Source organism: Camelus bactrianus, chromosome 6 (genome assembly GCF_048773025.1).
Source record: "Camelus bactrianus isolate YW-2024 breed Bactrian camel chromosome 6, ASM4877302v1, whole genome shotgun sequence".
NCBI lineage: Eukaryota > Metazoa > Chordata > Mammalia > Artiodactyla > Camelidae > Camelus > Camelus bactrianus.
In genome coordinates, this window is record NC_133544.1 from 80,519,192 (window position 1) to 80,544,478 (window position 25,287).

Genomic DNA, 25,287 nt, shown 5'->3' on the forward strand with positions numbered 1-25,287 from the left:
ACACGACATTTTATTTTGATTATAAATGACCATCACCATTTATTTACAAAATCCAAACGATTAGAGCCAGAATTTCCAAAAATATAAATAAATCTGAAAATGTTAATCTAACACCATTTGGATTCCCAATGCTTTGAACAAAACAGAAGACCACCTCTCTAAAATGAGCTGAGAAAATGTCTAGCTTCTCCAGGCTGGTTCCCTGCCTTTTTTTTTTTTTTCCAGCCTTCTAGGTAGACAGTGATTCTTGCCAGATGAATGAAAACCACAGACTAGAGCCTAAAATAAACTAGACTTCATAACATCACCAATGCGGTATTTTCTTTTTTAGTACCCAATGTTTCTTTGTATGGATTTTATAATGAGAAACTTGAAGATAATTTGATGTATTTAATAACATTAATTTTCAAATTCCAAACTTACCAGAGAATTCCAATCCAGCAATGGGAAAGAAATTCCTGACATTGTGCAGTGCTAGCTTAACCACTGCCAAATGTAGAAGAGCCCAGCTGTTCAAAAAGGGACAAAAAAAAATTCTCCTTAATTGAAAAATAAAGTCATGAGAGAAGCATAGTGATGATCTCTGTCAACGGCCTAGCCCCATCTCCCAACCAGAAGAAAAGCTGTTTTCCTCCAGCAACTTAAATTAGAAAATCGTACCTGTGTAGTCTCTGAAAATAAAAGACATGCAACAATGTTACACTTGCAATATCTGAAAATTACCTAATGAAGAGAGGCTTACCACAAAGTCACATGGAACCCTAATAGCACCTCAATAAATTATGTATTTTTCCCACTAAAAATGTTTGTGCCAGCTAGTCTTTGAAACTGAATGTGAAAGAAATACTCTACTATCTAAGAATTTACCGCAAAGGTACAGAATTCCTAACCTGAAAACTTAAGTCAGGTCTTGTGTAAATTCATGATGATAATGTTACTTAAAACTAGTAGTATCAGGATTTTCTACAAAATAAAAGGCAAAAAGAAAAGGAGAAAAGCCTTATTTACCTGTAGGAGTTTGGGTCTTGGTGCTCCTGTATCTGAGTATCTGAAAAAAAAGCATCATCTTCTTCCTCATCGCTATGAATGCTTTCATCCGAATCATATATAACACCGCTCTCAGACAAGGGGAGAAATGGCTGCAGTAAAACACACAGTTATTTTTAAATGTATAATGGGGTTAATTTCTGTACCAACTTAACACTGAATATTTCAAATGGTGTCATCCTACATAAAAATTTTCTTTCAAAAAATGATACTAGACCTAGAAAAGTCAAGGAAACACACTAAAACTCTGAGTCAACAAAATAATTGAGTAGCTAGATACAACACAAGTATTTTTTAAAAATCAAGTCTTATATATTATATGACTTATATTCCTTACATATTCCTTATATTATAAGACTTATATTCCTTATATATTGGCAATAATTAGTTCAAAAAGTCTAGAGAAAAAAGGTGCACTGAAAAACATGTTAAAGGAAAAACTTTATGAAAACTGTAAGAGCTATAGAGAAGGAAATTATAAATCCTTCCAAAAGCATAAATAAGGAGACTGAAACATGTAAAAACTGAATCTTTAATTTATGGGTTTTAAGTAATTACAGTAAAAATCTTTTTTTTAAACTTGATAATGAGTATAAAGTTCACAGGGAAGGAAAAAACATGTAAGATTAGCTGAGAAATCTTTTAAAAGTGAAAGACACCATTTCTTAGTAGATATTAAAATAAATAATTAAAAGAAGTGCAGTCTAGCAATTAATCAGTGGAAAAACGTAGGCCAAGAACAGTATACAAATAAGAAATTAATATATGACAAAGATAATAACGTCATCCATCGTTGGGAGGAAAGGACAGATAGTACATGTGTGGGGACAGACGATAAAGAGGGCAACGAAGCCTGCCCCTCACTGTATTCTACGTAAACAAGAGAGGTAAAACTTAGAGTTACAAGTTTAAAAGAAGGAGGAGAAACAGCAGGAGTAAACAAAGGAGGAGGAGGAAATAGAAGTAAATATTAATGGAAAGGACTTTCTCTGCTTAAAAACAATGTAACAAATCATTTTTTAAAAGTATGGACAGGCATGACTAAATAAACTTTCCTGAACTTCTGTGTGTCAAAAACATCATAAAATTAAAAGGCATATAACAAACTGGAAAAAGCACCACAAGTAAGATAAACTGCTTCTAAAGGATGCAGATTTCATCTTTGTTACCTGAGAATGCTTGAAACAGGAATAAAGAGCTCATCTCAAATTCAAAAAAAAAAGAAGACAAACTGCTGATATCCTTAACACAGAGTTCATTAAAAGTAAGGAAAAATATTAAAATTCCAATAATTAAGTTAAGAACATGAAAGTCAATTCTTAAAACAGAAAACCTAATGGCAGTAAGTCCATTAACATTTTTTATGTCACTAATAGGAAATAAAAATTATTTAATCTATCAACTTAACAAAAATGAAAAAGAAAGACTTAATTAGCGTAAAAGTCAGATGTACACTCACTATTCTCAAGAGAGTATTGATCAGTAACCTGGACAGTAATCTGGAGATAGTTATCAAAAGCCTTTGACCCAACACTTCTTAATGAAATAATCAGAATGTGAACAGGCTTATCTAAAAAGATATTAACCTCAGCATTATTGATAAAAATAAAAAAATTTATACAGCAAATACCTGATAGGCAAACAGTTATGTAAACCATAGTACATTCATCAAACTGAATAGTCATTTGGTCATTAGAAATGATATGTACCTAGAAACAGTGACAAACCCAAATACCCACTTATGGTTTCTAATTATCATTCCCCACAAAAAGGAACCAGGTTCTTTGGAGGAATGGTTGTTCCCAGTTCGGGCAGGAAGTGTGCAAGATTAGCCTAGAATAACTCAAACTAGAAAGAAAAGAAACTCAAAGATTACTGGAATAGCTCTTAAAAAGATTCAGGAGCCAACTGAAAAAGGCTCTCATTGGCAAACATGGGATCATCTGAGCATCCATAAGAATTACTGCCGTGGATTAAAACACATAAAATATGTTTAAATCCATAAGATCATAACAAAACTAGTAACAAAACAAAACTCACTGGCCTCCTCTGAAGGATGTTAGACAATCAACTCATCACTTTGAGAACTGGTACAAAAAGCAAAGAATTTATTCATTTTGTCTTTCCCTTTCGAAATGTACTTCAGGGTAACCAAACAGGCTGATGACGGAAAGTATTCCAGCAAATAAATGAAGAATAAATGTGAGGATACTGTTATCACAATTTTTAAATTCCCGTTAAAATAATGGTATTTAGGCAAAGATCATCAACCAAGATCACAGGAAGAGTGCCTCCTGGTGGAAATACACAAAACCACCAGTGTGGCAGCCCTGCACTCCCCTTCTGTCCAGTCAGAACGGAACTCAATAAAGCCTCTAAGCTGAACTTTCACTTTACAGAAAAACAGGAATCAGAGGAACATGTTCAGAACAAAACATGGGGATGCCATCAGCAAAAGCCACCAAGCCATTTTAAAGGACAAATTTAGGGGCAAATAGAGGGTGAATTCAACAAAGTGAGATGAAGGTGGAACCCATAGATTAAAAGAAACTTAGGGGATATCTATCTATCTATCTTATTTTGGATCCTAATTTAACAAACCAGTTGTTCAAAAATATTTAACATATAATTGGGGAAAATGTGAATGCTCTGGATACTTGATATTAAGGAATATTGTGTGTGTGTATATATGTAGTGTGTGTGTACATGAGAGAGAAAGTGTTTCTGTTCAAAATCCTTCTTTAAAAAAAAAAAAGTGAAATACTTATTAATGAAATTTCATAATATTTGGGTTTGCTTCCGAACAATCTGTGGAGTGGGAAAAACTATAAATGAAATAAGACTGTCACTGAGCTGATAATTTTTGAAGCTAGGTGAGGATTCATGTGCTATTATCTGCACTTCTGTGTATGTTTGAATTTCCATAATAAAGGTTTTTTTGACAGCTATGATACATTGTTAATGGTGTGATAAATAATTTATCTTGTAATGTCAACTGAAAAAATCAAATATACGAGTCCAATTATGTATTTTTTAAAAATCTGAGGATAAAAGAATCACATTTGCCCAAGTGCTAACAGTTACCTTTGGGTAGATGAGTGCTATTTTCCTTCTTCATACGTTTTTGCCTCTTTCAAATTTACAAAACTTTGTATTAATCAGGAAGAAACATTTTTTTAAAAAAGAAAATGAAGCTGGTACATTATCATTGCAAATGTTATCATTCACATTAATGATGCAATGAGATTTCATGAGAAAGAAAATTTTCAAATTAGAAAGGTGGAGAAGGGTACTGCTGATATATTTTTAAGAGTACTTTATTAATTCCCTGGTTGATTAGCTAAATACAATTATACATGACCCAATCAGTAGCCTCACGGAGTAAGCCAGAATCATCACGGGAAGTATAAAGTAGAATCCTGACAGAGTGTAAACCCAGAAATCTGCACTCATATTTGCCTAACTCAGAGGCCCTCAAACTTCAGCATATATCGGAGTCACCTGGGGGGCTTGCTAAAACACAGACTGTTGCTCCCCCTCCCAGGGTCTCTGAATTGGTGGGTCTGAGGTGCGACTCCAGAACTCGCATTTCTCACAAGCTCCCAGGTGACGCTGGCACTGGTAGTTCTGGGGCCACACTTTGAGAACCACGAGCCTGACCAAACTTTTTAGGTAACAAAAATCAACCTTCAAAACTCACCTTGAAAGACTTTTTAAAGATCAGCTTAGCTGACCAAAAACAGAGAGAGACCAGCACCAGAAGAACTCTAAGATGCGCTCTCACACAAATTTTAAATGGGAGGAGGCGTGACGGGACATGTATTCCCTTACACATAGCAAGGTGACAACAGTGTGAACACATGTAAAGAGGGAAACCTATCGATAGGAGGTGATGAGCTTAAAAGAACAAAGCGCAGTAAAGCACACACCCAGCACGGGGTGAAGCAGGACCGTGACCGATCGAGTCTTCATGAGTGCTCTGATCCGCAGAGTCTTCTCTGCTTTGGAGAAACAGATACATCATGGGGCCTCACAAAACTGTTCATGGTCTGGTGAAACTCAAATGTCCATCCATCTCCTTCCACTCTGGTTCCATGCTGGCCAAGGGAACCACTGACAATCAGAAGATGGGAACCTAGATGGTAAATACAAGTATTCTGGTGCCTAGAAAAGGATGATGCTGATTACATGTTAATAAACTGACTTCTGGTTTATACCTAAGCCCCATATGATTTTAATTTGTCTCATCCATATCAAGTATCTGATCATTCCTGAATGACTATGCAGTCTCTTAACTCGAGAGATTAAATGTCTAAACTATGGTGATCCGACCCAGAAGCTGCCCCATCGTACCCAGGTGATATGAACACAAGAGTTGATAAAACACACATAAAGCCTCCATTCCTCACCCCCCTTACCTTTGCAACAAAATAATCCCACATACTAAGTTCTGGAGGAATAAATTTTTCTTTGTAAGATGGCCTTTCTGCAGGCACTGGTGGTGGGGTAGCATCCTTTACAGGCCTTCCAGGTACCAGCATCCGCATGTTAAACCTCCTGCGGTGTTTATCGATGTCTTCAGAAGGAACAGGAGGTGCTGAGTGAAGGCAGGAAAAAAACTCACATTTATTTTTCCATTATTAATTCAAAAAGTTAAGCTTTCTTTTCTCCCTACTCTTGCCATGTTTAGACTTCAGTCTTACTTACATCTGTCCATCTAAACTTTTCAGTTACTGCATCAGTTTTCCAGCAATCACGGCAGAGATGCAAATAGAGCATAAAAGAATAATATGCAATGAAGCAGCCTATATGTTAGATAGAATACAGATCAAAGTAATTCTATATACAACGTATTAAATAAATGGTATACTCAGTAAGTAATTAAGAGAGTGCCTGAGTGATTATTTCTGGCTATGTTGTTCAAGAAAGATTCACTGAGTAAACATGTGGGGTATAAAGCATGCCTTAAAAGAAAAGCAGAAGCTCACTGCGAAACGAGGAAGGGACGTCAGAAATAAATGACCAAAGGTTTGGTGAAATGAGGAGTAAACTGCTTTTGCTAGACAGGCTTCAGGGAGGGGAGTAACAACCACAGTCTGGAGTCAGGCTGGGACTAGCCTGTGGATAGGAAGCTGGGAGCTTATCCTGAGAGCAACTGCCATGCAAGTGTCTTGAACTAGTCACATGATGAGGTATCGTTTGCACAATCAATTAGAGAGGAAGGTGGGACGATCTGACATAAGAGCCTCAACTAGTATGGTGGGTGGTAAAGACAGAGAGGAAGAGTTAGATACAAGAAATACATAAAAGAAAAACCAAAAGGATTCTGCAAACACTGGCTATGGGAGAGCCAGAGAGAAGTCAACCTGGTCCTCTCCTGAGACTCCCCATCATAAAAAATAGTAATTCTATCTCAACTTCTCTTTGATGGGTGTGACCACTTTTTACTCTGTCCATCACTAACACCCTAGGCTAAAACACTTGTATCTTTTTTTAATTGAGGTGAAATTTACATAACATTAACCATTTTTAAACTGTACAACTCAGCGGCATTTGGTACATTCACATTGTTGTGCAACCACCACCTGCAATCCAGCTCCACAGCATCCTCACTGCCCCAAAGGAAACCCCAACCCCACAAAGCAGTCACTCCCCGGTCCTTCCTCCCTCTAACCCGCGGCAACCGCCAATATGCTGCCTGTCCCTGTGGGTGGACTTACCCTCAACACTTCACATAAATGGGTCTGGCTTCTTTCACTCTGCGTAGTTTTGAGGTGCATGCTGGTTATAGCATGTGTTAGCACTTCATTCCTTTTTATAGCTGAAGTACACTCCATTGTATGTTTATACCACATTTTGTTCATTTTCTTTTAATTGAAGTACAGTCAATTACAATGTGTCATAAATCTTAGCAACGTTCTCCTAGGGCAGTCTACCCATTCATTCTTGATGGTAACCCACAAGATCTTTTAAGTGGGCTATTTCAAGAGCCTCCCACACGGGGACCCTACTTTTCCTCTTTCACATGGTCTGTTCTCCACACAGTGCTACAGTGGGGCTTTTGAAAACCTAAATCAGATTCTATCATTCCTCTGCTTAAAACCCTCTAGTGGTTTCCTATCTTTCTTTAGAGCAACAGTGACAGTTTTTACACGATCCATGAATCCCTAGCTGGCCTTGCCCCCAGTTACTTCCCTTGCCTCCTCTCTGCCCACACTACCCTGGCTTACAATGGCCATTCTGGCCTCCACTGTAGTTCCTGGAAAGGGTCAGACTCAGTCCTGCCTCACGCCCTTTGCACTCCCTGCTCCATCTGCCTGAAATGCTCTGGCCCCAGTGCACGATCTGATCCTGACTTCCCTAGGACTCTGCTCAAATGCTACTTAATCAGAAATGTGTCCTCTGATCACCCTAACTAGTTGTTCCCTTCCCCTTTCCCTCATCATTCTCTTTCCATTCACTCTGTTTTATTTTTATCGTAGTTCTTATCACACCTGGAATATTATTTGTTAATTTGTCTGTTGTGTTCACTCCCATATCCTCAAAGCCCAGAACACTGCCTGGCATACAGTAGGTGTAAGTGGATGCAACCCTGAATGGGTACCCAGAGGTTTAAGCATCATGACTTGATAGATGAATTACTGTGAAAAAATAATAGAAAACTCAGGAAGAGAAAAGAAGTGATTGGCCAGAGGTGGGGGATGACTTTCAAATTTATAGTGCACTACAACCAGTTAGGAAGATGAAGATTAAGAGCCACCCACATGGAATGGGAGTGGAAGCAATGGGGGTTGGTGAGATCGCCTCCCTCACTCTGACTTACGTGGGAACCTATTCATTTGATTCCCTCGTGGGCAGTGAGGACACAGGTTAGAACCTGTGCCAATTAAACCCTCTGTGCCACTGACCCCTCATCTGTAATCAGGCCACTTCTAAAGATGAATGAAGATCACTTCCGTGTTGCAGCACCACAGTGGGAAACTTCCCTATGCCATCAGTCTTCATCTTATCATCCTACCATCTTAAAAAGTGGGCTAAAAAATATACTCTAGTCCATAAGGAAAAAAAAAGGAAAGAAAAAGGAATAAAAAAAACCATGTGCATGATTGGAACAGCCTTCTTGTCCAAGACCACAAACTTAATCAGAAGCCAGCTGCTGGGATGCTCTGTGATGATTGTGAGGGTCTATTTAAACCTCCCTTCTCTAATTGAAAACTATCCTTTTCCAGGACCTCACTCCTTAACACGGTCTCCTCACTTACCTTCACCTTTCCTTTTTTCTTTTTTATCCTCCTCAAATTTGTCCTGGTTTATCAAAAAATGTTAAACTGTATTTTTATTGTAACATGAATTTAATTACTTACTATCCTAACAAGAGTGTTTATACTTTAAATATCACTGATTTTCAAAATAAAAATTCTTAAAACATTAAAAAAAACTTTAACACTGGAAACTATTTACATTTACATACATTATTATCAAATTCACCTTACCCGAAACACTTTCTGATTGTCTCTGAGGTTTCACTACAAGTTTCACACCTCCTCCAAAAACAGCAGCCCACATTCGATTGTTTAATGGGTGGGCTGCAAGTCGAAACAATTCATTGGAGGAATTGGTGGCAAGAGCGTGTATTAGCAAACTTAAGTACACGGCAACAACAGCTTCACACAACAAAATGTTCAGTTTTGGCTGGTCTTCATCTTGGGCTGAACTGAGGAGGTTAATAAGTGAACTCACACCTGTAAGGGTATAGAACAAGAAGTCTGTCAGCATAACACTCCGAAGGAAAAAAACCCAAGTTTGCAATTTAAGCAAAATTATGTATCTATATATTATACGAAAAATATATATATGTATGTGTGTTTGTATATATATACGTATGTATATGTGTGTGTATATATATGTGTATGTGTGTGTGTGTATATACACACACACACACAATTTGAGCAACAAAATACATGACAGAATGCTTTATAGCCCATAGAATAAAGTAAGAATTCACTGAGGTGTACTGATATAATAAAGAAATGAGTAAATAAATGAAAGGGGGAGAAGAGAATGCTCTTCCCGAGACAACTTCAGCTAGGAAGTAGAAGGAATGATAGGAAACCACCGTCTAGTAACCCCCACAGTCACATCTGATTCAGGCCACGTCATCACTGGATGCTAAAATTAGGGGGTAAAAGTATTGTATTTCACACAGTGTCAAGCATTCTCTTCAAAAGATAGTCATTAATTGCAAAGGGAAAGAAAGCAACTTTACAAAGGAAAAATCTGGCAGAAACTACTTTACAAAGTCCCAAGTGATCAAAGCCAGCGGCACCAGTAATGGGACCCAGTGGCGTCATGTGCCTCCTGACACTTCACAGCGAGAGGGCGCGATGCCTCTACTGTGGTGTCCCTAAGAGTACAAAACCTGAACCTAACGCTAAGAGGACATCAGAAAAACCCAACTGAAGGGACATTCTGAAAAATAACTGGCTAGTGCTCTTGACAAGTGTCACAGTCATGAGAGACACAGAAAGAAGGACTACGTATTAGAGGAGACACAAGACACAACACAAGTAAATGTTACACGGAAGACATTAGCGGGACAACAGGTGAAATTTTCAAAAAATCTATAGATGAGAGAACAGGATCGTATCAATATTAAGATGCTGAATTTGGTAACTGCTATGGTTATGTAAGAGAATGTCTGTTTTGGAAAAGACAAACTGATATATTAAAATGTAAAGTTGCATCCTATCTGCAACTTACCCTCAACTACTTCAGAAAAAAGGATACAATATACACACAGACACGCTAAGCGAGAGAGAGATGAAAACTGAATGATAAAATGTCAACGTTTGGGGAGTCTGGGGGAAGGTTACACACAAATTCTGTGTACCATTTTGTTGTTGTTGTTGTTGTTGATTTTTTTTTCTTTGTACCATTTTTGAAACTTCTGTAAGTGAAATTATTTCAATAGGAAGTTAAAACAGAAACAATTATGTTTTGAGAAGCTGATGCACAAATGAATTTTATTTGAGCCTGTCACTTCCTCCACTGCCCCTCTTCACGATGACCATTAACATGTAACCTCGGAGTAAGAATTAAAGGACGTAGCGGACCAGGAAAGGCTAGTAAGAGAGTGAAGAAGGTCTGAAGTAATGATGTGGAGAATGAGGAAGAGCTACCCGGAGGAAGGGGAGAACTGGCAGGCACCAGGACCGAAGGGCCACGCCGTGGTCACTCCTACCTGACATACACCGACGCTCTTGAGAATAACTGCGTCCTGACACACCTGGGAGAGGAATCCCTGTGAGACTGGCTCTCTAAGACTCTAATTCAGAACGTCTAAGGTTAAGGAAGACAACGTGCTCACCCTTGTGAAGGATGTTTAAACCCTGTTTTTTTATGCTGGTCAACACAGCTGGTTTTTGAAGCCTTAACTTTCTGGATCTTTAGACAACATTATAGTACGTAAGAAATCCTAATCTGTAGCAGAAAACATCATCAAAAACAAACAAATAAAAACGTATTCACCAAATTCACAAACAACAATAATCAAGAAATCAGTCAGTAGCTGTTTAAAAAGGAGTGGACAAACAGAAGGTTTAAAAAAAAAAAAAAAAACCTTAAATTCTCACCAGGCCATTGAGCAGGAGAGGAGTTTGGTGTTGCGTGTTCTTCAATGCTTTCTGTCCTCAGTCTTCGACGATCACTTAAAAGAAGTCCTTGATAAGCCATTCCTGTAAACTGGTTTCCTTCTGTTTGACTGCTAAAACAATTAAGGTTCAGTTACGTATCATCCCGACAGAGGTAATAAGCAGTCGTACTTTCTACGCATTTATTTTATTTATTTTAGATGACTGTAGTGAAAACAAAATGCTTAAAACTGAATTCACTATCCTAATAAAAAGTTATTTCAGAAAGTTCTTTAATAAATTAGTTATAAATATTTATTGATAGTTTTTTAAAACAAAATACCAGATTTTCTACTTGGGCATGACACTTAGTCTCTAAAGTCTTTTCCAGATGCTGTAATACTTGAAAACCTTGTCTATATTCACTTATTATTATTTAAAAAAAAAAAGTCTGCCATAAGGAGACTTCTGCTGGTACTAGGATGTATCAGACAGAAAATTTCAGGGTATTATTTTGTGGCATTTCTTAGTTGTGCAAAGTTGTGCAAGCTTAACATGGGATTAAAATATGAACTAAAAATCCGAAAAATCCGATTTTAGAAATACCTAATCCTAAAGCCAAAATGTGCCTAAATATTTACTTTCCTTATCTTTATGGAGTGAGGGAAATACAAAAGCAGAAAGTAGAGCTGACTCCCTGAAGAGTTCATCACAGCCAAAGACCCAGAAAATAAACATTTCAACAAAATTCATCTGGATTCTCATTTGGCACCATTTTAACCAGTGACTGACATCAAACAAGTTGTCTTTGATCATTAAGATGACCACAGTCAACTAAATAAGCTCTTTTTTTTTTTCTAATTTACATTTCCACGTTTTTGGAGTTAGTTACATGCATGACCTTACTAGGTTAACGTCAGAGTACAGGCCACTTTGAGAGAGTAATTCCTTATTCAGTAATAAATCTTCCCACAAGAGGTTGCTGAATTTACAAGAAGAAAATCTAGACGTATGTTTAATATAAATTTAATGTGATTCTATTTATGTTACAAACTTTTCATTTACTAATATAATTCATTTAAATCTAGGTCACGTCTCTGATTCAATTTCTTACTAAACTGCCCCAGTCATTAAAATGCAAAGTATACATTAATGAAGGTGATTAGACATTTATAAAAATTCAAAACATTACTTCCAACTGGTATCACTTCTTGAGACTTTTATATTACACAGAAGTGGGTAAGTAAACCTGATTTTAATAATTCAGTATTAGGAATGTACTTTGTCATTTTTCAAAAGTTTTTCCTCTTTCAACTGAAAACCAAACAGAATCTGATGCTAAAAGGAATAGTTCCTAAGGGGGAAGAAAAATTAGAAAGCTTCACTATTATAAATTATTTTGGATAGTGAACACCTCTTTTCTTAAAAACAAAAAACATGGGGATGATCATTTTTCTTTACGATTTGTCATTTCTATATGTCTCTGTTATTACTAGGTGATAGCTTAACTAAACAAAGAATTATTTTATTTCTCATTCTCATCTATTAAAGTATACATGGCAGTTGTATTTCAGGACTTTTCAGTCCCTAGGAAACAGAACCTTAAAATAACTCTGGAACAGTTTAATGTTTTTGCTGTATTAATACTATTTGGGGTGATTTCTTTTTTTTTTTTTTTTTTTTTTTTTTTTTTTTTACCTGTAGCTGTGACTGTCACATAGTGCTTGGTAAATTGACGCAGAAAGAGATGCTGCAAGTGAATGAAGTGTGTGCACCTAAAACCAAAACAGCCACAATTACATTGTGTACTAATATCCCTACATAACAGTAATATCTTAAAAACTGGAAAATACTCAAAAAACTAGTAATACCATAAATAAGACTAGATCCTCTGTGAGACTAACGCTACCTTAAAACTTCTAAAATAACACTCACTCAGTTTAATATGCATGCCCACAAAAAAGCTAACTGATTCACACATATCTTTATCAAATATTTATTACTGTGAGCCTGCCGTTCAGGAGGCCCTGAGTAAAGTGCCAACGTTCACAGTGCGGGGACTGTCCTGGCCCGCTAATGGCTAGCTTAAATATGAATACTCAAAAAAAAAAACAGAACCAAAATAAGCATAGAATTTTCAGAGCTTTTATTAAACTCTTATGAAATTCCTCTTGATGAAAATAAAGACTTGCTCTTATCAATACGAATGAATTAAATATTTAGAAAATGTATCGATCACTGTGTAAAATGGTTAATTTTCCAGAAAGCAAATAATTTACTTAGTACTTAGAAGTAGCGTGGTCTTAGAATTTTAAATTCAGAAAGTTTAAAAATTATCACTATAATATAAAAATCATCCTAAAATGCCATACTGAATCAACATTTTGAGACTCATAAACTTTTAAAATGTGAAAGGATCTTAGAAATAGTTTCATACTTTTTGAAAGCTTGTCCAAATTGCTGGGATGACTTTTAAATTACTTACAGCTTACATGCATTTAGTGCATTTTCTGCATTTCCATATCCACCTATCAAATAATTTAAGTAATCTCTGCTAAAATACTGACATAGGTTCATTCATGCTATGCTCTAATAGACTGATGTGACCAGTAAATCTTGGGTCCTTCAGAAGAATGTACTACCAGAAATCGAATGTGTCTTTCAAGCCAAAGAAAGAAAAAAATAAAACTGTTGGGGATCTGAAATGACATCAGCCACTGGAATTAGAAAAAGCATAGCACAGATACATGTAGGGAAGTCTGATCAACTCTCCAGATCCCGTCACACTCCCTCGCGATCCTTAGAATCTACCCACTGTTTCCAGCATAGGATATAGTTTTGTTGTTGTTTTGTCTGGGGCCAAATTGTTTTAATTGAAGTACGGTCAGTTACAATGTGTCAGTTTCTGGTGCACAGCACAATGTCCGAAGCAGGATATAGTTTTAATGTGGGGCAGTAACACTGCCAAAACTCTAATGGCCCCAAACCGACTGCACAGCCTGCAACAAAACACAATCATCGGGGAAACAGTAACGAGGGTACTTTCTCCGGAGCTATTTCTGATCAATCACGGCTCTCTAAAAGATATGCCCCAAACATATTTTCACAGTATCTTGCCATATAAACAAATAGTTATAAATACTTCTACTTAATGATTCATTTAAGTGGAATGGAGAATCCAGAGGAATATTTGGCTTTAGAATACTGTCTAAAAAGTTAATTTCATTACCAAAAACAGTATTTGCACTTTTCAGCAAATGGTGTTGGGAAAACTGGACAGCAGCATGTAAATCAATGGAGCTAGAACACTCCCTTACACCATACACAAAAATAAACTCAAAATGGATCAAAGACTTAAACATAAGACAAGATACAATAAACCTCCTAGAAGAAAATATAGGCAAAACATTATCTGACATGCATCTCAAAAATGTTCTCCTAGGACAGTCTACTCAAGCAATAGAAATAAAAGCAAGAATAAACAAATGGGACCTAATGAAACTTACAAGCTTCTGCACAGCAAAGGAAACCATAAGTAAAACAAAACGACAACCTACGGAATGGGAGAAAATTTTTGCAAGTGAAACCGACAAAGGCTTGATCTCCACAATATATAAGCAGCTCATACGACTCAATAAGAAAAAAATAAACAACCCAATCCAAAAATGGGCAGTAGACCTAAACAAGCAATTCTCCAAGGAAGAAATGCAAATGATCAATAGGCACATGAAAAAATGTTCAATATCACTAATTATCAGAAAGTGCAAATCAAAACGACAATGAGGTATCACCTCACACCAGTCAGAATGGCCATCATTCAAAAATCCACAAATGACAAATGCTGGAGAGGCTGTGAAGAAAAGGGAACCCTCCTATACTGCTGGTGGGAATGCAGTTTGATACAGCCACTGTGGAAAACAGTATGGAGACTCCTCAATAGACTTACCACATGACCCAGGAATTCCGCTCCTGGGCATATATCCAGAAGGAACCCTACTTCAAAATGACACCTGCACCCCAATGTTCATAGCAGCACTACTTCCAGTAGTGCTGACATGGAAACAGCTTAAATGTCCATCAACAGATAACTGGATAAAGAAGCTGTGGTATATTTATATAATGGAATACTACTCAGCCATAAAAACCGACAACATAACGCCATTTGCAGCAACATGGATGTTCCTGGAGAATGTCATTCTAAGTGAAGTAAGCCAGAAAGAGAAAGAAAAATACCATATGAGATCACTCATATGTGGAATCTAAAAAAAAAAAAAAAAAAAAAAAAACATAAACAGAAAACAGAAACAGACTGATAGACATAGAATACAAACTTGCAGTTGCCAAGGGGGCAGGGGATGGGAAGGGATAGACTGGGATTTCAAAACGTAGAATAGATAAACAAGATTATGCTGTATAACACAGGGAAATATATACAAGATCTTATGGTAGCTCACAGCAAAAAAAAAGTAACAATGAATATATGTATATTCATGTATAACTGAAAAATTGTGCTCTACACTGGAATTTGACACAACATTGTAAAATTATTATAAATCAATAAAAAATGTTTAAAAAAAAGTATTTGCCTACCTTAAAGGAAGACAATAACTTTTCCAGAAGTAAGAAAAATGCTTATTTTTCTTTTTTCTTTTTTAATTGAAGTATTACTGATTTATATTATGTTAGTTTCAGATATACAGCATAGTGATTCAATATTTTTATAGATTATATTCCCTTGAAAGTTATTACAAAATAGCGGCTATATTTCCCTGTGCTATAAAATGTATCCTTATTGTTTATCTATTTTATACTTGGTAGTATGCATCTCTTAATTCCATACCCTGATCTTGCCCCTCCTCCCTTTCCTCTTTCTTCCCACTGGTAAACCACTAGTTTGTTCTCCGCATCTGTGAGTCTGTTACACGTTAGTTTTATTTTTAAGATTCCACATATAAGTAATAACATAAAGCATTTATCTTTCTGTCTGACTTACTTCACTAAGCATAATACTCCCTAGGTCCATCCACATTGTTGTAAATGGCAGAATCTCAAGAATGATTACTTTCAAATTACAGTCACTGGACAAGTAGTCTTGAACTGATCAGACTGAGAAGGTAGCAAATAAGAGTACTTTAAAATGTTTCTTCTAAGTTCAACGGGGAAGACAAGCAGAACGTATTTACCTTCTCAGCGTCTACAATACCAAATGACCACACACTGCACGTTACCTTCACATCTTCAGTACTGGGATGAGGTGGTGTTTTCATCTGAACAATGGTATAAAGTATATCATGGATGTGGTTATTTAGGTACAACACAGGATTAGCGATGACCGTTTTCGTGGCAGCAATACTTGCTGAAAGCAGAGGCAGGGTGGTAGGCAGGGGCAGCGGAGACTGGAGCTGCTTCACTGTCGTTTCCTGTGAGTGATAGATTGTTTTTTTTCAAAGCACTTAAAATGAAGGACAAAAAAAGCAATGAACAGCTACATGATTAAAATACTGGCAGTAAACATCTGAATAAAAGCAGTATGTTGATGTTCTTGTTCGTTCATCCTACAAACATTCTCTGTGTACCAGGTACTATGCTGGTTGCAGATGTCAAGATGTTTGACAGCTGTGCACTCAGGCTTTTGGGCTCCTCCTAATTACCAGAATTTCAATCAAAAAAGACCCAAGCAGAGTGTAAACATGGCCTCCTATGAAAAGAGGAGCTGACCATATTAAGACTAACTAGTAAAAAGAGCTTTATAGCTATAAATGATGAAAGAGTTACTGTAATAAAATAACCAAGACTGTAAACAAAAGTGAAGTTCATACCTGCTGTGATTCTTGTAGCAAAAACTTGAGTTCCATCCTTACTGAGGCCAGGCCACCGCCCTGGGCTCCATGAAGGCTGCAGTAACTAAGGAACACCCGCAAGAGATCTTGGTTCTTCTGCAACCACAACTTCCGTCTTTCCGCATGCTCTCGTTTAGCCTGCAGTCTCCGTCTTTCTATCTGGTGCCGTTCGTAGGAACCGATATCTGGTTTGTCCACTATCTCTTGCTGACCCAGGAGATCACTTTCGACTTTGGAATACGCTTTACTGGCATATTCTTTAATAACTGACTCATGATTACAAATCTCATGCAAGGCAGCAATTTCCTTTTCAAGCCAGTTATAGAGTTGAAATCTGAGCTTCCCTCCATCTACTTCATAACCTGTAGCCAGTGTTCTTAGCTCAGTCATAAGGATCTTCAGACAAGCTCTGAATTTTAGCTGTTCAGCAATCACATCAACTTCAGCATCCCCTTCAAGACAATCCTCCTCCTGAGGAGTTGGTAACACATCAGGGTCTGAGGCTTTCAGACTTTCTGGTCTGCCTTTCTCCCTGGCATCCACACTTTTCATTACTAAACCGGCAGCATCTTCGTCGTCTTCTTCTAAGGCACTATCATGCTCTTCACCCCAGTCAAGACAAAGAGGTTCCTCATCAACTTTTACTACCGGCTGACTCCAGTCAAACTGTGATGGGGTTACATCTGACCAATCTATGCCAGAACTCGTATCGCCATCCCTCAGAGGTTTTGATTCTGAAGGTATGTCACCCGTCTTCTTAGAAACAAAGTCAGGCTGATCATTTTTTGAAGGTAAGGCAGATACTTTGGTAACTTTGGGAATTTTGGAGAGAACTTCCAAGGCTAAAACAGGGCATCCAACTTTAAAATGAGCATTTGCTGTGGTAAAGAATAATTTTCTTTCTATGAGGTTAATTTTATCCACAAAGTTCTTCTCCGTTTTGAGACCTACAGTTGCCAAAGTTCCTTCTGGGGAAGCAAGGTTTCTCCGAATAAGCAAAGGATGAGTTCGAAGGTAGTTGTAGAAACTAAAAACCACTGGGTTACAAGATTTGACGGTAACTACAGAAATCAAACAGATACAACCACAAGGTATTGTTAATTTGTACTTATAAATTAATTTGTACAAAAGAATAAAGTGCGTTGGCGTTTCCTCAAAATAAAGGATACTTAAATATTAACCCAGGACTAGTTAAACTGTGTACATCCACGTAATACATCTGAAATAAAAAGAATTTCCCTCTATTATGCTATGGAGTAATATCCAGAATATATAAAGTAAGATAAGGTGCAAAAAAGTATATATAGTAAACTACCTTTCATCTAAGAAAGTGAAGAGGGAATATATACACACACACACACATTCTCTCACTCTCTCATATTTTTTAAATGGAAGGAGAACACACAATTTTTTTTAATTGGTTCCCTAAAAAGGGGGGAAAATAGGGTAGAGAGATCAGAAAAGAGGCTAGATTTCTCTGAAAATACCTTGATTTTATGTATATTTCAAAACAATGTCAACATTTTGTATCATTTTAAAAGAAAGTTAATTTTTAAAAATTCACAGAAAAGCAAAAGCAAAATTAAATGATTCTCTGTATCAAGTTGGTAGGAAAATCACACAGGGGAACTATGAAGTGACTTTAAAATAAGTAATTTGACTGAGTATCAGTCAAAAAAAGGTTAAACTGTTCTCAGTAACCATGTTATGAAAAATATCTGCATCATTATTCTGAAACAATTATATATACAAAAAATAGCATAGAATTATGTTGATGTCATAGGAATCCAAGCTTTTCATTATAAAACATAAATTTGAAATTTCAGGAGAAAGAGCCCTACACTCTGTATTTGAATTAGAAATTTCAATGTCAAAACATGTATCTCAGGGGGAAAAAAAAATGTCCTAGCTCCATTCACTGAAACAGCCTAGAAACGATGACCAAACCTGTAGCAATGAGGGTCCCTGTGCCCAGGCTGTGGTCTCTAAAGAAATTATCAAAGAATAATGTCAAAAACATTCAAGAACTTGAAGAGGCTCCCACTGGTTAAAGTGGAGATAATCTGAGCATCCATAATAATAAACTGCAATGGATTAGAACATAAATCCATCTGAATCTGTGAATTCAAAACAATCTTGAAAAAAATAAAAGTTAGTTGGTCACATTTGTAGGATGCTAGGAAACCAAGCTATTATTTTGAAAACTGGTAAATAAAGAGGAAGAATCAAACATGTGTATTCCCTTTACTATACATACTACTAGGATTCCGAGTAACGGAACAACAGGGACACAACCAGCAAAATCCAAAATTCAAGAAACTACAGGACATTCTGATTTCTTTAATAAATGAATTGGGGTGGTGGGGTTGGTACGTAAACTAAACACAGATCAAAACAGACATATTACAATATATTTGTATTGTATCATTTGGATCTTGATTCAAACAATTCAACTGTATACGATTTTATGAGACAACCAGGGAAATCTGAACACTGAGTATTTGATTATTAATAAAATTTTGAAAAAAAATTTGCTGTGTGTTGTAACAATGGTATGCATTATGTTTTTAAAATAGTCCTTATTTTTTAGAGATACATGTTGCAATATTTACAGATGAAATGATGTGCTGGGTTTGCTTCAAAATAAATCCATACAGGATTGAGAATGGGAGGGGGTGGAAAGGATGGGAATATATACGACACGAGGTTGGTTATGAGTTGATAACTATTGAAACTGGATGACAGACCCACAGACTTTCATTATACTATTCACTCTTTTATGAAATTTCCCCAATAGCAAGCTTTTAAGTTACCCTGGAAAACATAAAGAAATAAAGCTAATCTTCCTTCTTACAAAAACATGCACATTTTATCAGAATTACCTGGGTAACTCAGACACCTGTTTTTCTTCTAAAGGTTTTATTTTTTTTCCTTAAAATAATATAAGAATATTTATAGCAGTCCCTCCTTATCTGCAGTTTCACCTTCTGTGGTTTCAGTTATCTGAGGTCTACTGAGGTCCAAAAGTATTAAATGGAGAATTTCAGAAATAAACAATCCATAAGTTTTAAATTCCAATTTAAAAATAAAAATGAATGAATGAATAAATGAATGAATACATAAATAAATGTAAATAAATAAGAATTCTAAAAATTAATAGTGAGTGGTTCTGAATAGCATGATGAAACCCTACACTGTCCTGCTCCATCCTGTCTGGGATGGGAATCATCCTTTGTCCAGAGGCATCCCACGCACTGTCACAGTACTGCAGTGCTTGTGTTCAAGTCAGCCTTATTTTACTTAATAATGGTCCTCACATCTAAGAGTAGTGATGCTGGCAACTCAGCTCTGCCGAAGAGGAGCCATAAAGGACTTCCTTTAAGTGAAAAGGTGAAAATTCTCAATAAGAAAAAAATTCGTAAGCTAAGACCTATGGTCAGAACGGATCTCCTATTCACGAAATTATGAAGAAGGAAAAAGAAATTGATGTTAGTTTTGCTATCACACCTCAAACTGCAAAAGTTATGGACACAGTGCTTGGTAACTGCTTAGTTAAGATGGAAAAGGCATTAAATTGGTACCATAAGCTCCTGAGTGAGAGAGACCACAGTCACATATCTTTTATTATAATACATTGTTATAAATGTTCTATTTTATTTTATTATTAGTCATTGTTGCTAATCTTTTACTGTGCCTAATTCTCAAATTAAACTTTATCACTGGTGTATGTGTATATAAAAAAACATAGTATATATAGGGTTTGGTACTATCCACGGCTTCAGTCGTCCACTGGGGGTCTTGGAACATAATCCCTGTGGATAAGGGGGGACTTCTGTATTAAAATATTGTATTTCTTCTTTTTAAAGAAGAAAATAAAAATTGAGCCCCTTTATTCACATAAGCTCTTTTAGCATTTAAAAGTAAGATATAATAAAAATGTAAGGCTAGAAAATTACAACTACAGAAAGTACAAAATGAAAAGTGAAAGCTTTTATCTCCCCACTCCTATTCCCAAAACGTAACCAGTGCCAGTATTTACCTTCCTGTGATTTGTTCCAGAAAGCAACAGAGGGAGCAGGAGACCAGACACAGTATGTGTGCACACACGTGTAGATCTGAGCCACACGTATACACAAAACGCAAAAGGAATCATTACTGTTCTGTATCTTACTTTTTCCACGTAATAATACACCACATATTGACACATCAACCTGCCTCACTTTTCAATGGCAAACTGTTCCTATAGTATGGATGTATTATCATTTATTTAACTATTTTATTGATGAATACTTAGAATGTACCATATTTTAAATTACTACAAACAATGCTGATAGATATCCTCCAAATTATTTTTAAAATCTAAATTATCTGGTATAACTAAGAGTAGAGAAGGTTTGCCACACAAGAATAAAGTTTTTGCAGGAACATACGCTAAACCAGTATGTGGAACAGCCAAAATTAATACTTTTTTTAAAAAAACTGGCTATATGATACATGGAAAGAGCTGAATAATGTGGAAACATCCTATATGCTTCAGTTAAACATCTATGACATTAAATAGCATGGTAACTTTATACATCTTGATACACAGCTGTGACAGTAAAAACGTGTGTGAAGTCTTTAGTACTACTCAAAGTCCGATAACAAAAATGCTAGATTCAATTACAAATAAGAAGTGACTAAACCTTCGGCCACACAAGAAATTTTGATACTGATTTCTCAAAGTTGAAAAGTGAATCTGGTGGTGACTGGTTTTGTGTGTGTCTGAGTGTGTGTGTGTGTGTGTGTGTGTGTGTGTGTGTGTGTGTGTGTGTGTGTTATCTAAGTGAACATCAGTTTAGAAACTGTCTTCTTTTTAAAAAGATAAAGAGAAACCCACAAAATGTCCTACCTTGATGTTCATCATCCTCCTTTGGTGTTTGTTCCAACAACGTGTCCAACGCTCGGGTATAATCTTTCATTACCCAGTAGGCAAGACTACGCAGGAAGGGATCAGGATGTAACCGCCTGTAATCAAACCCTGAGCCATCCTTTTGGCAACCCAAAATCTTCTGATTGAGGATGGATATATAAGTGGATGAAGTCTCAAAATCAGATTCATATAAACGGGCAATAACCATGGCTAGCTGTATATCTTCCATTTTTTCAAGACATACCTGTAAGTTTAAATATGAAGAAATATTTATTTATTTAGAAATATGAAATGTCTCACTGATATCCTTAAACTATCTACCATTTATATTCTCACAGTGGAGGGAAGAGGTCCAGAGGTTGAGGCAGTGAACGGTAATTAAATGACTGCTTGACAGGAGATGAGGAATAGCAAGAAGATTAAGGAACTACAACTTCTTAGCTTCCAGCCTAGAAAGATCATTTATAAAATAAGCATAAAACAAAGTCTATCAACACCATCTCAGACTTAGATCAATTTAAATTAATAACATTTACTTTTTAAAGTAAATACCACTTAGAACATTTGAATTCATATATCAGTTCCTCTTAATTGCCAGATACATTTCCATATAAACATAATTATTACTACTGTAAAATAATCTTCTATTTACATAACAAATAACTTAAGACATAAAGCCACATACTCTATTTTTACTCTCTGCGTTTATATTCTCGTGTAACAACTCATCTTGAGAATTTGAGGTCATTCAGGCAATATGAGCATCTCTCAGTCAAGCAACATTTCTCTTCTTTGCCTGAGTATCTTCTAGGCTAAACTTTCCATTTCAAGATTATAAACATTTGTTATTTTAAAAAAATCACACACCTGATGTAATTTTGAAAATATGACTAATTCTAAACATAAAGTACTTTCATTTGTTTGGATGGTTCCTATTTCTTCTATCATGTATCATTTCCAATTCTATTTTCCCTCCACCTATTTGGATTGCTTATTGTAAGCATCCTAAAAGGAAGATCTCATAAATAAACAGAAATATTTGTAATTACTCTCTTAATCAGCTACCAGAATTATATCAAAAAAATGCAGAGTTTTACCTCTTCACATTCGTTTTCCAACATCTAAGACAACTACATTACAAAACAGCACAAAATGCAATTTCAGTTCATTATCTGTGATACAAGATATCACACTTGCCTGCCTACACCAGATATAGAGGTCGTATATAAATAGTTCAGGATTACAACTTGACCAGGAAGAAAATATTTATAAACCATTTTTGCCATTTTTTCATACATTTATACTTGAAATGTGTATGCTTATCTTGAAATGCAAAATTCTCTATATAAAATTTTTCATTTACATTTTTCACTCGAATTTATTTATAACTTAATTTATCACAGTGCAACTACTTAAGTTCAGTAACCTCTGCAGTTATTCTCTAGTCTTAATCCTTACAAACATATGACAAAAAATTATAATCTCCTCTTCAACCTTTCCAGGATTTCAAGCTCTTATAAGCACTTCATAGCATGTTTTCTTATTTATACCTCAATGGCATCTTTCAGGGAACCAGCTAACAAGAAAAAAGCAGCAGACTGTTCAAAGCGTTGTTTCCCAAGTAAAGAGAAGGCATTTTTCAAAGCGGCTTTACGCCATCGATCTTCATTAAAGTTGTGGCTGAAAAATGTTGTCATTTTCTCATCATGCTGGGACCTGGGAACCAGAGCACACACATCAGTGGTTAAACCAAATTTAAAATATTTTGAATCCTTTACAGAATACAGGAAAATAGAAAATAAAAACCTCAAACACCCATTAAAAGAACAATAATAACTTTAGTGATAGGTATTGGTTATCAAGCTTCACTTCTTCTAATAAGGAGAAAACACAAAATATCTCATGTATACAAAGATAGGAAGCAAGAGCGTTTTTTACTTTCCAAAGTGCTTTTATCAACTTATTTTCAACAATATCCCACTCTTTAGGTTAAGCTGAAACGATACGGTGCCTATTTTTTGACAGATAAAAAAACCAAAGCACAAAAAAGGAAACTGATTTGATCAAGCTCATATTTCTAAACACTTTCAAAAGCATTACGTTTCTAAGTCACAGCACAATCTTCACTCCATTAAATCATATTAGGTGTTGAGACAGTTTACCTGAACAGACCCCACACTACGGCTTTCTTCTTCATTGAAAGGTAGAACAATGCAGCATCCAAGGCATCATTGTTCCTTTGAAAAGCAGCTTTGGCGACCTACATGGTAAGTTAAAAATTATATTAAATTAACTATTTGATAAAAGAATCACCACAATTAATACTTCCCTGCTACTGCCATGGCTGACGGAAACTATGAAGATGGGGAGAGTTGACCCTACACCACAGTCTCCAGTAGCTTATAATACATGCTCCAGAGACAACCCTTTGCATACCAGTAATTATAATAAAAATAATAACAGCAACTAGTATTTATTGACTACTTACCACGAACAGGCACCAGTCTAAGTACCTTTTATTCATCTTATTGAATCACCACAATCCATGAGGTACCCTTATCCCCATTTGAGGCAACTAAGGCACAGAGACGTTAACTGAATTGCCTAAGGTCCCACAGTAAGGGGTGCAAAAGGGAGTAGAACCCAGGTAGTAATAAAACTGCCTAACATAGGAAACTAAATAAAGAATACAGAATATTTAATGAATGAGAACTTTATCTCGAAAATTAAGCATATTACATTTCTTAATGTTCTGTAAAGGTTAAACTGAGACTTCTGTGGTAGGTATATGTGATTTCACAAGTTAAGGCTCCCTCAACTAATACTGATATGACATCTGTGAATAAATATCTATTATACACATGCGTGCACACACACATTTTTAAAACTACAGAGAAAAAACAAATGTTCTAGTTTTTTTTAAAAAACATAATTTTGTTTAAAACATACTTTTATGGCATTTTTCAATCAAATTCTGACAATTCTGAAGGATTGACACACTCTTTCTGGCACATAATTAAAATAAAGAAGGCTGGAGTGCTGTTATTTGAAGGGCTTTCAAATTTTAGTTCTTAGAAATTTCATGAGAAAAGGTCTTAATGAGTACAGGGTTCTCCATGTATCATAACTCATAACTTCCTTTGTGCCATATGACCAAAGTTGCTGAATTTATACAGAATCAATCAACTCAGTGTAAGCTGAAAAATTATTAAGCCCGTAACATTACTGTACGTAACCATATTGTTTTGAACACAGTACCATACAGACCATATATTTCTCAAAGATACTGAGATAACCACTACAAATCACTAAGTTGAGAGGCATAACAATAAAAAATAATCGATATTTTTTTAGCTCCCTGGCTTATGGTGGAGCAGGAAGCTTCCAAGGCATGGGAGAGAGGAGGAAAGGTAGCTAAAAATTAAATCACGAAAATGTTTCACTCTCAATGCTCCCTTATTTCTCTTCCCTTTTTTAGTATTTTCTCTGCCTTTGATCATTTAACTTAGTATCTCAACATTTAATAATTTTTACAGGAATTTTTATTCATCTTTAGTTAATCATTTATAATATATATCTCAAGGGGAATTTTTTTTACATGTCATTTTGATTCAATTTTAAGAGATAAATTACTTGTGGAAATACATCATATGTATATATCAGAAATACTCAATTATAATGATACAAACACATTGTTGACAAGAAACTAGAGACTTTGTAGGCAACACCCAAACATTTCTGATAAAATATGTCCTCTTTTCCCACTGCTTTGGGATATAAAAAAAAATTTAATGTAGATACTATGCTATTTATATGCTATAACAATTAACTTTCCCTACACCCTAGAAACTACATTTTT

General features: G+C 35.8%; 1 protein-coding gene across 3 annotated transcripts in view; it reads right to left on the reverse strand.

The window, feature by feature from the left end:
• DMXL2 (Dmx like 2) overlaps window positions 1-25,287 on the reverse strand; it is a 133,236-nt gene that overhangs the window by 18,340 nt on the left and 89,609 nt on the right. For 2 of the 3 annotated variants that reach the window (XR_012507665.1, XM_010969516.3), the window contains exons 21-31: window positions 23,591-23,688; window positions 22,979-23,144; window positions 21,408-21,672; window positions 16,496-17,577; window positions 15,905-16,096; window positions 12,375-12,451; window positions 10,680-10,810; window positions 8,541-8,789; window positions 5,466-5,644; window positions 1,009-1,139; window positions 424-509 (exon numbers count right to left, since the gene is read on the reverse strand). Coding sequence is in view for 2 of the 3 variants with exons in the window: in XM_010969516.3 (XP_010967818.2) it covers window positions 424-509; window positions 1,009-1,139; window positions 5,466-5,644; window positions 8,541-8,789; window positions 10,680-10,810; window positions 12,375-12,451; window positions 15,905-16,096; window positions 16,496-17,577; window positions 21,408-21,672; window positions 22,979-23,144; window positions 23,591-23,688 (2,656 nt within the window). In the remaining variant the exon portion in view is untranslated. The remainder of the gene's footprint in view (window positions 1-423; window positions 510-1,008; window positions 1,140-5,465; window positions 5,645-8,540; window positions 8,790-10,679; window positions 10,811-12,374; window positions 12,452-15,904; window positions 16,097-16,495; window positions 17,578-21,407; window positions 21,673-22,978; window positions 23,145-23,590; window positions 23,689-25,287) is intronic. The other variant, XM_045506239.2, reaches the window with a different exon arrangement.